This window comes from Euprymna scolopes, chromosome 18 (assembly GCF_053919585.1).
Source record: "Euprymna scolopes isolate OS-2025 chromosome 18, ASM5391958v1, whole genome shotgun sequence".
In the NCBI taxonomy this organism is placed as follows: Eukaryota; Metazoa; Mollusca; class Cephalopoda; order Sepiida; family Sepiolidae; genus Euprymna; species Euprymna scolopes.
The window spans coordinates 104565833-104578683 of NC_136499.1; the positions used below are offsets into that span (position 1 = coordinate 104565833).

General features: G+C 36.3%; 2 protein-coding genes across 4 annotated transcripts in view; one reads left to right on the plus strand and one right to left on the minus strand.

Annotated features, from left to right (window-relative positions):
• Positions 1-12851, minus strand: part of LOC145297730 (uncharacterized) — a 202430-nt gene that overhangs the window by 99361 nt on the left and 90218 nt on the right. The gene's annotated exons all lie outside the window — the stretch shown is intronic.
• Positions 1-12851, plus strand: part of LOC145297728 (uncharacterized) — a 46187-nt gene that overhangs the window by 17706 nt on the left and 15630 nt on the right. Inside the window, exon 1 of one of the 3 annotated variants that reach the window (XM_080143945.1) lies at positions 2826-3736. The exons of 1 other annotated variant lie outside the window; for it this stretch is intronic. In XM_080143945.1, coding sequence (XP_080000071.1) covers positions 3691-3736 — 46 coding nt within the window. In that variant the 5' untranslated portion in view covers positions 2826-3690. Of the gene's footprint in view, positions 1-2825; positions 3737-12851 lie in introns of those variants that run through there. One more of the 3 variants, XM_080143946.1, reaches the window with a different exon arrangement.

The window sequence follows — 12851 nt, forward strand, 5'->3', positions numbered from 1 at the left end:
ATATAAAATCAACAGTAGGTTCTTAGATATGACAGAGGGGCGTTCGAAATGAATTTCTGTTTAAAGCACAATGGAAGCATGATACTTGACTTTTGAATTTTAAACTTTAATTCAATCCATTATGTATAAAAAAATAATTTTATAAAATCAACAGTAGGTTCTCTACAGTTCAATGTAAACTACAATGTATTGTGGCCTAAGTCAGTGCAGGGAGGCATGTGAAGCTTCCTTCCGGTGCACCGTGATAGCTCTCCAACTAAAGCAGACAATCAATCAATTTTATTGAAAAATGGGCGATTTCATCGATTTCAATAACCATAAAAATATGAATGAATGATAAACATTCGTTCATCATCATTTAATCCCGAGCAACGTCGGGTCACCCTGCCAGTGTTTATCCATATGAATGAATAAGATTTGGTGTTTTATTTACAACAAACTTATGAATGAAATGTTCATTATTTTAAATTAATGTTTCAAATATTGCAAAGTGATAGCAAGCTAACAATTACATAAAGAACCATCAGAATCAGAAAATTGCTAAAAGTGCAATCAGATTTAGTGATGAGATAATTCCAATATTATTTTTCCGAATCCAATACAATTCCCGATTCCAATTCTTTTAAAATCACTGAACATTTAGTAATAGAGGATTTTTTTTTTTTTGGGGGGGGGGCATTACTTTAAAAATTCATGTAAAAATGTGCACATATTTTCACAGACGTAAAAACAAACTTGTGGAAGCTGATCTATAGATTTTAGTTTTACTTATAATTTAAAATCACAAAATAATTAAGGAGGATGTTGTAGTTATCTTGAAGCATTATGCATAGTGTAAAAAGGTGTTGTGTTTGAATACAGTTTTATGTGGTAATACCACGGATAAAAAAAGCCAATGAACTAAAAGAATGACACCATTGAAGGAATTTCAATAAGTTTCAATTATAATATCTTTATTTACAGACATATTGTGTCGCACAAGATGGTAGGTGTTGCAAATTTTCCAAATTTTTAAGATAAATCTCTTTGCTAAGGAAGAAAAAAAATTAAAAAAAAAGAAAAAGTGCGTACAACTATTCGGACAGGGCTTCCATATTTACATCGGTGGCCGGAAAATTAAATATTAAATTATTTTCATTTTAGCATTAGTGCCAGCAATGGAAAATTAAGTCTTAAAATAAATAAATAAAAAATAAAGGAATCGTTTATGGTATCAGAAATTAAACACAAACTTTTCTAATTCTGATATCGATATGCCAAAATCTTCCAATTTTTCCGATTCTTGATCAACTGACAGGCACCCACCAAAATCAGTGGTTTTGTGGTTAGACTCAACACGTTACATTAACGCAACAAACTGGTTTGCCTCCTAAATGTTGTTTGTCCATCGTTGCTGATGAAGACCACGAACATCATTGATGATGCTGTGACATGTATGTGAAATTTTTTTGAGGCAAGAATTGCACACTTTCTAACCAAACCTCTCCTAAGTTGGCATTGTTTTATTCCAGTGGCAAGAAGAAATTCAGGACGACTGAAAACAGTCGAGATAAGCAGAAAGCACATACAGCGCTTGCTATTCCCATATGGTCACCCATCTGATACTGGCCAGGCCCATTATTGCTTAACTTCAGTGATCTAACGAGAACTGGTGTGTCAACATGGTTATCCCCTATATATATATATATATATATATATATATATATATATATATATATATATATATATATATAACCCTGGACAATATCAGATGGGTTACCATTTAGGAATAGCAGACATTGTATGTATTCTCCGCTTATCTCGACATTGTTTCCAGTCATCCTGAATTTCTTCTTGCCACTGTAATAAAACAGTGCCAACCCAAGAGAGGTGTGGTTAGAGATTGCGCAACTCTTGTCACAAAAAAGTTCTTTGTTGTGGTCTTCATCAATAACGATAAACGAACAGTTAAACGTGTATACGTTTTGCAAAAGATGCGTATTGCGTAATATTCACAAGACTAAAAAAATAAAAATAAAAAGCCTTTTTTTCTCATAATAAAAACTCTTGAATTTGCTATTTTTTTTTTTTTTTTTTTTTTTTTTTTGATTATTCAGTTTGTATCTTGAATGTAACGTTTCGACAACTGCCAAACTCGCGAATCTATACAGAACTTTGTGACTGAAGCCTTTATTTAATCAACAGGAGCAGATGGTCATCGTTCCATCAGCCAGGGCCGAGCAGATTTTTAAAGCAATTTTTATTCTATAATTAATTGGTATCGCCTGTAGTGATGAGAATTAATACTTCAGCCTCCAGAAGAGTGCCATTTAGAACCCATTATTACTTAACACCTTTATCCGTTGCATCACGTGTCAACAGAAAAAAAAAAAAAAAGAAATTTAGTAATAAAAATCACAGAACTGACATAATCGGTTTTCTGAATGCGAACATGTGCGCGCAAGGTGTGCAGACACGTGTAAATCCTGAATGTTTTCTTCACTGTTAATGATAACTGCAAGCTCACCAAATACTTGTAAGTATTGCAGTTAGGGTTAGTTATTAATAGTTAATGTTTGCTGTAGTAATTATAGAACCAAGAGAAGACGCTCGGATGAGTGTAGGTGGAGGGGGGGGGTAAAAATAATTCTTTCGATTATTATGAATGAAAGCCGAAGTTTTGTTGTAAGTAAAGAAGTAATTTTTTTTTTTTTTTTAGATTTGATTTTAATGACATAAATCTCATAAGAGTGAGCGTAAGTGAGAACGAGAGGGGGGGAGAAAGAGAGAGAGAGAGAGGGGGGGCTAAAAGAAACGCGGCCAAGTTAACGGGAACACGGGGACGAGACAGAGAGAGCACAAGCAAGCTTAGAAGGCGCACAAGCTGGATATAGGGAGTACAGGGAAGAAATTTTTAGAAGGCGCACAAGCGAGAGAAAGAGAGCACTCAGACGAGAGAACGTTCGGAGAGAGCACAAGAGAGAACGCACGAGCGCAGGAAAAAAAGACAGAGAGAGAGAGAGCGGGGCGGGGAGGGTCTAACAACAACAACAAACATAATCTTGGTAGGATTGAGGGGGAGGCAGGCAAATCGATAGTATTGTTTCTTCCCATCAAGACAGAGAGAGAGAGAGAGAGAGAGAGAGAGAGAGAGAGAGATGTACAGACAAACACATACATCTACCCATACCTCTCTTCCTCGATACAATTACCTCTCTATCCCCCCCTCGCCCACCTCTCTCTCTCCAGAGTTTCAAGTCAATAGTCCAATAATCGCAGTGATAGCTAAATCGCTTCTTTAACGATGCTGCCGGGGAAAGGTAATTTCTTTTTTATTTGATACTAAGCAAAAAAATTAACAACAAAAAAAGGGAATAATACTAAAAACATAGTTTAAGAAAAAAAAAAGAGAGAGAGAGAGAGAGATGTAAAAAAAAGATGGCAAGTGTTTGTTGCTATAGTTACGGTGTCAATTTTTGACCTTTGAGAAAGAAAGACAAAAGGAGAAGAAAAGCACATGTAATTTTATTTAACCACACACACACACACACACACACACACACACACACACACAAAAAAAAAAAAAAAAAAAAACATAACGATGAGGTCGAATTTTCGAACGGATAAATAAAAAGGCGAAGAAGCAAAAAAAATGATTATTTACGTCGAAGTTTAAAAGGAACGACAATTGTCAAATAATAAAAAATAATAATGATGATGCGAGAACATCTTGTCTCGAAGAAGGGAATTTCTGAAGGTAAAAAAAATACATTTATTTATTTATTATCTTATTTGGTTGTGAGATAAAAAATGATAATTTAAATTAGTCGTACTGAGGCTTTCATCCGTGTATATATATATATATATATATATATATATATATATATATATATATATATATATATACACACACACACACAAAGTATAAAAATTTCTATTTATACAAGCATTATTGGCTACATAGCTGCATACATGTTTCAGCTGTGATTTCTTTTGAAATCTAGCTTCCTCAATCGGAGTGGAAACGCGGCTTTTGAAAAAAAACTAATCGCAAATGTATGCACATATGTAGCCAATAATGTTTGTATAAATAAAGAAAATTATGATATAATAAAGCTCCATTTGTTATTGAGCACTATTTTATAAACACCGTTTCATTGGATTAACATCTAGGAAATTACAGCGTTTCCGCCGCTGTAACCACCAACTTTCGAACATGGGCGTCTTCTAGTGGAATTCTGCAGGAAGAGGGAAGGATAGATTATTCTCTGGTTTCATGTCATTCTTAGTTATTTTCGCCTCTAGTAAGCATTGAACCTTCAACATTAAGACGACGATCACTTAGAACAACTGCGCTCTTAACCGTTAATCTATATGTCCACGTGTACGAGTCTCGTCTGAATTTTCGAAGCCTTAAACCTTATTTTGTCAAGATTCGTAGTGTTACTACTAGTAGAGAACTAGAGACGAACGGCCACTGTCAGTGAGAAATCCATGGTAAACGGCTGTTGCGAGAGCGCAAAGTGTTTTGCAATAGCAACAAGTATCGGAACTGGACATTTTAGAATACTTGTCATTCAGATTCCAGGAATACTATTTGTTGTTTATAGCGAGCGGCCACTGGTAATGCTTTGTATTATAACGCCTAGTGAGTAAACGATAATTAATAAAATAGGTAGGTTTTAAGGAAAATCCTTGAGTGCAGAAACCAATACGCAATAAACTATAAATGTGTTGCAACAGAAAATAAAAATACCGAAGGAACAAAACTGTAAAAAAATCTTAAAAACTACCCTACCCTCCACACACCCATAAAAAAGGGGAGGAATCAGACTCGACTGATATTACATAAAATAGTTGTGAAGGATCGAGAAGAATGGAAAGACCGGGTAGGGAGAGCACTAACTAGACCTCCACTGGAAGAATGTATAGAGTAATGAGACCTCGAGAGGGATCGAGGGGGGGCTTATTGCCACTCAAATCCTGAAGAAGACCAATGGTCGTTGCCTAGCGATAAATCGATGGTAAGCGGCTGTTGCGATAATGCAAAGTCATTTGAAATGGTTATTGAAAGAGGTGAAGAGTACTGGAAATCTGGGAAGACTTGTCACTCAGACTCCAGGGAACACCGTCAGTTATTATCAGCAAGCAACAATCACTGATGAAGACGTATGAAAGAACTCCCAGTGGGTAACAATAACAACAGTCCATTATAGTAAACATCTCGATAACAATGTCCACATGGACTTGTGGCATAACGGTAAACAGTTTTGATTAAGTGACAGTCACTTCCGAAAGTTGAGGGTTCAATCACATCTATGAATTAAATTTATGAATTTAACACTTCTACCCGGAATGTGAACAATCTACCTCCGGTTGGGTTGAATAACGGGTTTAGTTCGAAGTGTGTCGTATAGGTTTCTAATTTCGAAAAGATGCACTTTTCGAAAGTCGGAACTTAATCAACCGAAACGGCGTAAACAATAGTCTAGTTAATACAAATGATATATGCTTTTAGGACAGTGAACCAAGTTTTTTTGTTTGTTTTGTTTTGTTTTTTTTGCGGAAGATTATATATATATATGCTAGCATGGGTGCCCAGCGACCCAGCGTTGCACGGGTGTTTGGAGGTGTATGCCGAGCAAAAAAAAAAAAAAGTCAATTTTTTAAACTTTGACCCCTATTATGACCCCTTAAAATTTATTGTTTCGGGTTCAAATCAAGTTATTCAGTTAGATCCATATCCAAGGAACCTATATCTAAAATTTCAAATGTTTAGACCCAAAATTGTCGGAGGAGTTTGGTAGAGTTCTCAAAGCTCAAATCGTTGAACTTTGACCCCCTTAACAGCCAAATTTCTGGCCGAAAACCGATCACAGATTTTCCTGAATCTCAGTACCCTGTATATCAAATTTCGAGTCTGTAGACTAAAAATTGACAGTTATTGCGTAGGGGTAGACACACAGACACTTTCACTTTTATAGATATGTAGATATATCAGTTTAGTTCAACAAAATTACCATTTGTTGCGATTAAAAGACCGGACTCGATGAAGACCGGAGGCCTCAGTCGCCTGATGAAATCTTTTTAGATTGAAACAGGAAATTTATTACCGTGACAAATAGTCATTTTGTTTACCTAAATTGATTAAAATAATATCTTGCTCTAAATTTTTGTTGAGCATTAGCAACAACCTCGTTAAATTCAATGGTTTTTACTTTTGGATATTTTTAATCGGGGATAGATAGATAGATAGATAGATAGATAGATAGATAGATAAGATATGGTCTACTTTTTACGCGATCACTTGTGGCTTTACGATCTTACCAGTCGGACTTAGGGTTAGTGGAATTTACTTTTTTAGCCACCAGCTCTAAAAAATTGGAATGGCCCGTAAGTGGAGGGTAATTTCACGTTAAATTTATGTCCGAAACTGATTCTCCATTCTACATTCTAAAATAACCGTTTTTTTGTTTGTTTTTTTTTTTTTTTTTCCTTAGTTGCAAGTATTTACAGATGTTCACACGTAATCGCTTAAAGGAAGTAAAATCTTGCAAGGGGGGGGGGTAACTGAAGGTGTTAATCTACAAATTTGCATTTTATTTGATCTTTTATTTTTTTTTTTTATTAATGTTTCGTTTTTTGCTGTTTATTTATGCTTTCAAATATATGAAGACTGTTTTATTTAATTTTTGAATACATCGGCTAAAAACAAAAGCTCCAAAAAAGAAAGAAAAACAAACATGTGGAACAGTTCCAATTTGAGATATTTACTAATCATTCATACATCTCCCCCTACCCCCACACGAAATCAATTATTCTACCAGCTGCATATACCTGGTGTTTCCCGGGTGGCAGGTTTAGTCATGCTAAAATATTTTTTTTTCATTCGACATTTTAACGTTACATTATTTTATTTCGGATTTAAATAAATAACTAACAGAACAGGCCATCCTTGCTCGGTTGTAAAATACACTTACATGTAATATTATAATTTATGCAGATTTCATATATATATATATATATATATAATCATAGCGCCAATTCTCTATCGATTATTATATTGTACCCAATATATAGTAACGATTTCAAAAGTTATATATATATATATATATATATATATATATATATATATATATATATATATATATGACTTGAGTGCCATCAGCTAGAATATAAACCAAAATTTATAAACAATTCTTGGCAAAAGTATTTATTACAAGATTCAAACAAACAAGGACGTCAGAGAGAGAGAGAGAGAGAGAGAGAGAGAGAGAGAGAGAGAGACGGCACAATCACGTTAACACATCGGTTCTTGCCAGATCACCGAATTTAAGCAACGATGAGTCAGGCCAGTACCAAATGGGTGACCATTTGGGAAGGCGAGACGCTGTATGTACCGTGAGGTAAAATACCAGGTTAGGAAACTGGCGCGGTCTATCCTTCTCTCAAGGGTAGATGGGAGTCTTTTAAGCCGTGGTAGGCACCCCGTCTAGTGATGGCATCACAATAAAAAATACCCTTGATGGCCCTAGCAAGGCGTCAAGTATTCAGCTACGAACAAGATTTGAATTACACTACAAACTCGTATAGTGAGTTCAATCTCGGCTGCGGTCGCATTAATACTTTGATATTGGAGCTACTATTGCTCATCATTCATGTCGATTAGTATTTTTTCGTATTAGTTTATTCGGATTACAGTTCTGATGTTGAGTGTTATTTCCGCAACATTTCGTCCAATGTAAACTCTAACCGTCTTCGGGTTTATCATGTCAAACTCCGGAATCTTGCTGTCAAACTCGTGTACAATACGGAATACGGCATTAAAAATTAGTAACAAAATACAGTACGAATCAAATAACATTGTAAAATAACACCGTAAGGCGAGGCAAATACCGTAATCAGGGTTCATTACCGTAACCAGGGTCCAGAAAAACATTGTATTCCACATCGTAACCTGAAAAAAAAACGTATCCTCGGGCCACCGTATTCCGGGGTTCTACTGTACCTGCACTGTATTTCGAACGGAACCCTTTATTTAATCCACGGGAGTAGCATGGTCTCTTTCTATCAAACATTACCGGGTAAAATTCTGAAATAATTCGCAACTGTATTCGTAGTATCACCCGTACTGAGGATTGAACCTTCAATCTCTAGAATAATTTCATTTAGGACTGAATTTTACATAGTACTTTATTGTTACGCCATGGATTCTTGCGGACTGTATTTTTCGACTTTGATTTGTTTTATCCTTAAAACTGGTCTGTAACATAACACGTGTTACAATCGTAACACGTGTTATGTTTCCTGCCAATACTAAGCCAGTGCATGAAGTTCTTGGAAATGCAGATTACAGTAAGTTTGAGGACAACAATTCGCCAAAATAGAAGACATCAACAAAAGCGTGAACCAAAGATAATTCCACAAACAACCGTTTCATCGTGCAATCTTGCTGGTTCCTGCTCTTTACATCTGGTGTAAAAAATACAAAGTACGCCCCCCCCCACTCCAAAAATAAATTAATAAAAACGTGACAACATAACCCGTATAAAATTTAGAAAATAAAATACAGGAAACTTAAAAGATATTAGAACAGTTACATTATGGCACTGATATTTTTACTGAAACCCTCACCAATTTTTTTTTTTTTTTTTAATTGAGATGGTAGAAAATATTTTTATATTTCTGGAGAAACTCTACCTTTCTCAAAAAAAAAAAAAAAAAAAAAAAAAAAATCCACCATTTCAAATTCTATGAACAGTAAATACAAACTGAAAGATTTACAGGAAAATAAATTTTTGGAGAAAAATATTACATACTAGACTTTAGTCCATTAAAAACGAGAAAAAGTTATAGCCTGTTGCTTTAGAATGGGCACCTTATGCCAAATTGATGGTTAAATATGCTTCAATTTGTGCCCAGTTTTTTATTAAATACTAATCCCTATTAATCCCTAACTGCGTATTGAATGGATACCATAATATTCAGTTTGCTATACCTTTTCGTAACAAAGGTCCATACAAAATTTTAGCCAGATCGGTCCAATAGTCTTCAAGAAGTGAAATGAACAGACAGACTAAGAGGAATACACAAGGGCTATTCCAGAAGTAACATCTACTTAGTTTTAACTCAAGTTGAAGAGCTACAAAAACGGAAGCAGTACCATTAAAACGAGCGACCTTTTATGCTTCAGAATTTACTTTTCTACATAGTAACTACTAAACTCAATGAACTTTTGCCAGGAATTCACTGACGCATCTCAGCTTCCGACACAAGTCCATAATAGGGGTTGCTTTCTTAGAGTCTCACACTGTCAACATCTGCAACTAAGAGATGAAACGTTCACGTGATGAATGCATAAGTTCAGTCTTCATAACAGTGCAACTTGCAATCCCTATGAATCCCCATGATCCATTCTGGCGGAAAACAGAAGGCATTACTTGTGGAACGCCCCTTGTAATATAGATATTTTCTTCAACTATATATTTTTGTTCATCTTCCCTTTCATAATGCAGAAAGAGCTACATAGAATTTATTTACTAAAAGTACAAATTTTTTTTTTTAAACAAATTAGACAAAAGGCCAATAATTCATTCGGGATTGGCAAGTCTTGATAGTCATGCTCGTCCGTTGCTACTTTTATGTCACTACAATACCACATTTACCTCCAATGTTTCCAACGACCTTATTGGCAAAAAGGTGCTTACAATTTAGTGGAAAATGATGGGAGTGGGGCAATAAAGCACCCAAACGGGGGGGGGGGGGGCAAATAAAGATAACTAAATAAATAAAATAAATTAAGCAGCAGATTAGTAAAGCCATCCTAAACCCTTTCTAAGAATAGACCTCTTATTGTTTTCTGGTTTGTTTGGAATTGGAAACAAGCAGATCGATCTCTAAGTGGGAGTAAGGTTTAAGTAAATAAGTGGTCAACTGTAGTCCCAATGTTCCTTTTTCATTAGCAAAGGAGGAAGGTGTTACTCCTTTGCTAGGATGACTCTGTTTATCCTTGATTCTTACTTTATAATGACGAGGAGGCATCAAGTATTATTCTTTTTAGTCTTTTGTATGACATAGCCAGGGATTGAACTCCAGTCTTCCAGTCTATTAGTAACCACGCTAACCATATCAAACCAGCCTGGATGCCCGGCCTTGTCCAGGTGTTTGGAGGTGTATGTTGAGCAAAAAAACAAAAAGTGGTAGTAGGCAGGCAGGCTCGAACCCATACCGCGAAGGAGGAAAATAACGTGAAAAAAACAAAAAAAACATGGCGTCTTTGCCGTTGCGTCAAATGCCAAACCGGAAGTCGCGAAGGTTTAAATTAAGGCTAATCAATTGAAAAGAGGGGATGACTTTCGAAAATATCGGCGAAAAAAGTGACCCCTCCTTGTAGAAAAGTGCCCAGTTAAAGGTGAAGGAATTAATGTTTTTAGCCAATTTTTTTTATATTTGTCATCCGAAGGGTCAAGCTTCAAAACAATACCAATCTCATGAAAATCCGTCGCCCCTGTCAAGAGTTTTAGGCAAACATACATACATTTAAACAGACAGGTGAGATGTATATTATGGCGTACCCGGCGTTGCCCGGGTGTTTGGAGGTGTAAAAGAAAAAAAAAAGTTTTGGTAGGCAGGTAGGTAGGCTCAAATCCGAACCCTTGAGGTTAATAGACTGATGACTTACCCGTCATGCTACGATGGCAGAAAAGTGAGAAAGTGCGGAATAAAATCATTAAAAAGTGATGTGACAGGTGCGTGCTTAATGAGGTCAAACATCATACCACAGGGAATGAAACGCACTTAACGTTTATAAACACAAAAGTGGCAAGTGCATGCCGAATTTAATTCCACGCTTAATTTTATCTGCAGGGTAGTTCTTTTTGGTGTGTTTTTTACCCAACTTTGTATGGTTTTGTTTCCCCAACGTGTTGGGGATAACCAGCTCCCCCTTTATTAGAGGAGTGTCCAAACGAAAGCAATTGTCTGATATGACGGTGAAAACCGACATTGACCAAACGTTTATTGCTTTCCGGACGTTCCCTGTAAGTGCTACTTAGCTTCAGATCAATTTCGCTTTTATATGAAAAAGCTTAACCAACACGTGAGAAGCCGAAATAACAATAATTTTGTAAAAGTCGACATAAATAAATCTAGCTGCGACGCGCGTTCACGATTCGTACATATTGTGCTCTACATGGTATATAAGAAGTTCTAAGCCACAGTAACCCCCCCGCTCCTGAGAAAAAAGGCGAAAAAAGCCTTTCTTGGACATACAAAAACTCTTGTGCACATTTTGCCTTTTATATATATAGACTAGCAGGGGTATCCAGCGTTGCCCGGGTGTTTGGAGGTGTAAAAGAAAAAAAAAGCTTTGGCAGGTAGGTAGGCTCGAACCCGAACCCTTGAGGTTAATAGGCTGAGGACTCACCGCATCACTACGATGGCAGAGAAGTGAGATTGTTTGAAATAAAATCATTAAAAAGGCATGTGACAAGTGCCTGTTTAATGGGGTCAAACATCATGCCACAGTGAATGAAACGTTCATAACCGCACTTAATTTTAACTGCGGCATAGTTCTTTCAGTTTTTTTTTTTTTTTACCCAACTTTGTCTGGTTTTGTTTCCCCATGGGGGGGGGGTCCAAATGAAAGCAATTGTCCGATATGACGGTGAAAAACCGACATTGACCAAACGTCCACATCGAGAAATGTGCCTTAGTTTCACATCAGTTTCACTTTTATACAAAAAAGCCGCATCAACACAAGAGGGGCCAAAATAGCAAGAATTGTGTAAAACTCAATGTAAATAAATCTAGCCATGATGTAAATAAATCTAGCCATGATGTAAATAAATCTAGCCATGATGTAAATAAATCTAGCCATGATGCGCGTTCGCAATTCATACATATTATGATCTACAGGGTATATATAAGGAGTTCTAAGCAATAGTGACCCCCCCCCCCGAATAAAAGCCTTTGTTGGACATACAAAAACTCTCACGCACGTTTTGCCTTTTATATATATACTAGCAAAGGGTACCTGGCGTTGCCCGGGTGTTTGGAGGTGTGTGTGAAAACTCCGGGGGGGGGGGAGATAAAAAAAATGTTTTTGTAGGTAAGTATGAGGATCGAACCCGAACCGTTGAGGCAAAGTTGGAAATTAAAGTATGAAAAAAAAAAATGTGCAACGTTAACCATTGCCCCACCACGAGATGCTAATGGAAACACGTTTGAATTTATTTCATTACTTGGATTTGGCAGGTGCACATTTTAATGACTTAATGAGGTCAAGTTTGACTGCGGGATAGCATTTCATTTAGTGCGGGAATGCTTTTCCCCCACCCCCACCCACCCAAGACGTTGGGGGTAGGGGGAAACATTATAGGAAAAGGCCTAACCTACATGCGGCGAGCGAAAACTGTTGAATATTTATCTTCCCAAAGTCGAGCAAATTAAGTAGACAGGCGAGCTCCGTTGTTAACTGTGAGATATTACGATTTACATGTGATATAAAAAGTTTTAAAAAGTTGTGAACCGACTGACCGCTTCTCTGAAAAAAGCCTTTCTTGGACACGCACAAAAAGCGAACAGACATTTTCGCTTTTATATATATATAGATATAGATGGGCTGAGTAAAGTTTAAGTGTGAGAAGAAAGAAACAGTAAGATTCTCCTAGTCTTTTTTTTAGAATAAACCTAGTTTTTTTTCAGTTTGCTTAGAGCTTAAAAACAAGCAAATCAATCTCTAAGCAGGAGTGGGGCTTAGGGTTAGGGTTAGGGTTAGGGTTTAGGGTTAGGGTTAGGGTTAGGGTTGGGCTTAAGTGAAAGGAAGAAAAATCTGTGACAATTGTACCGAAATACAATACTTGTTGTAAGCA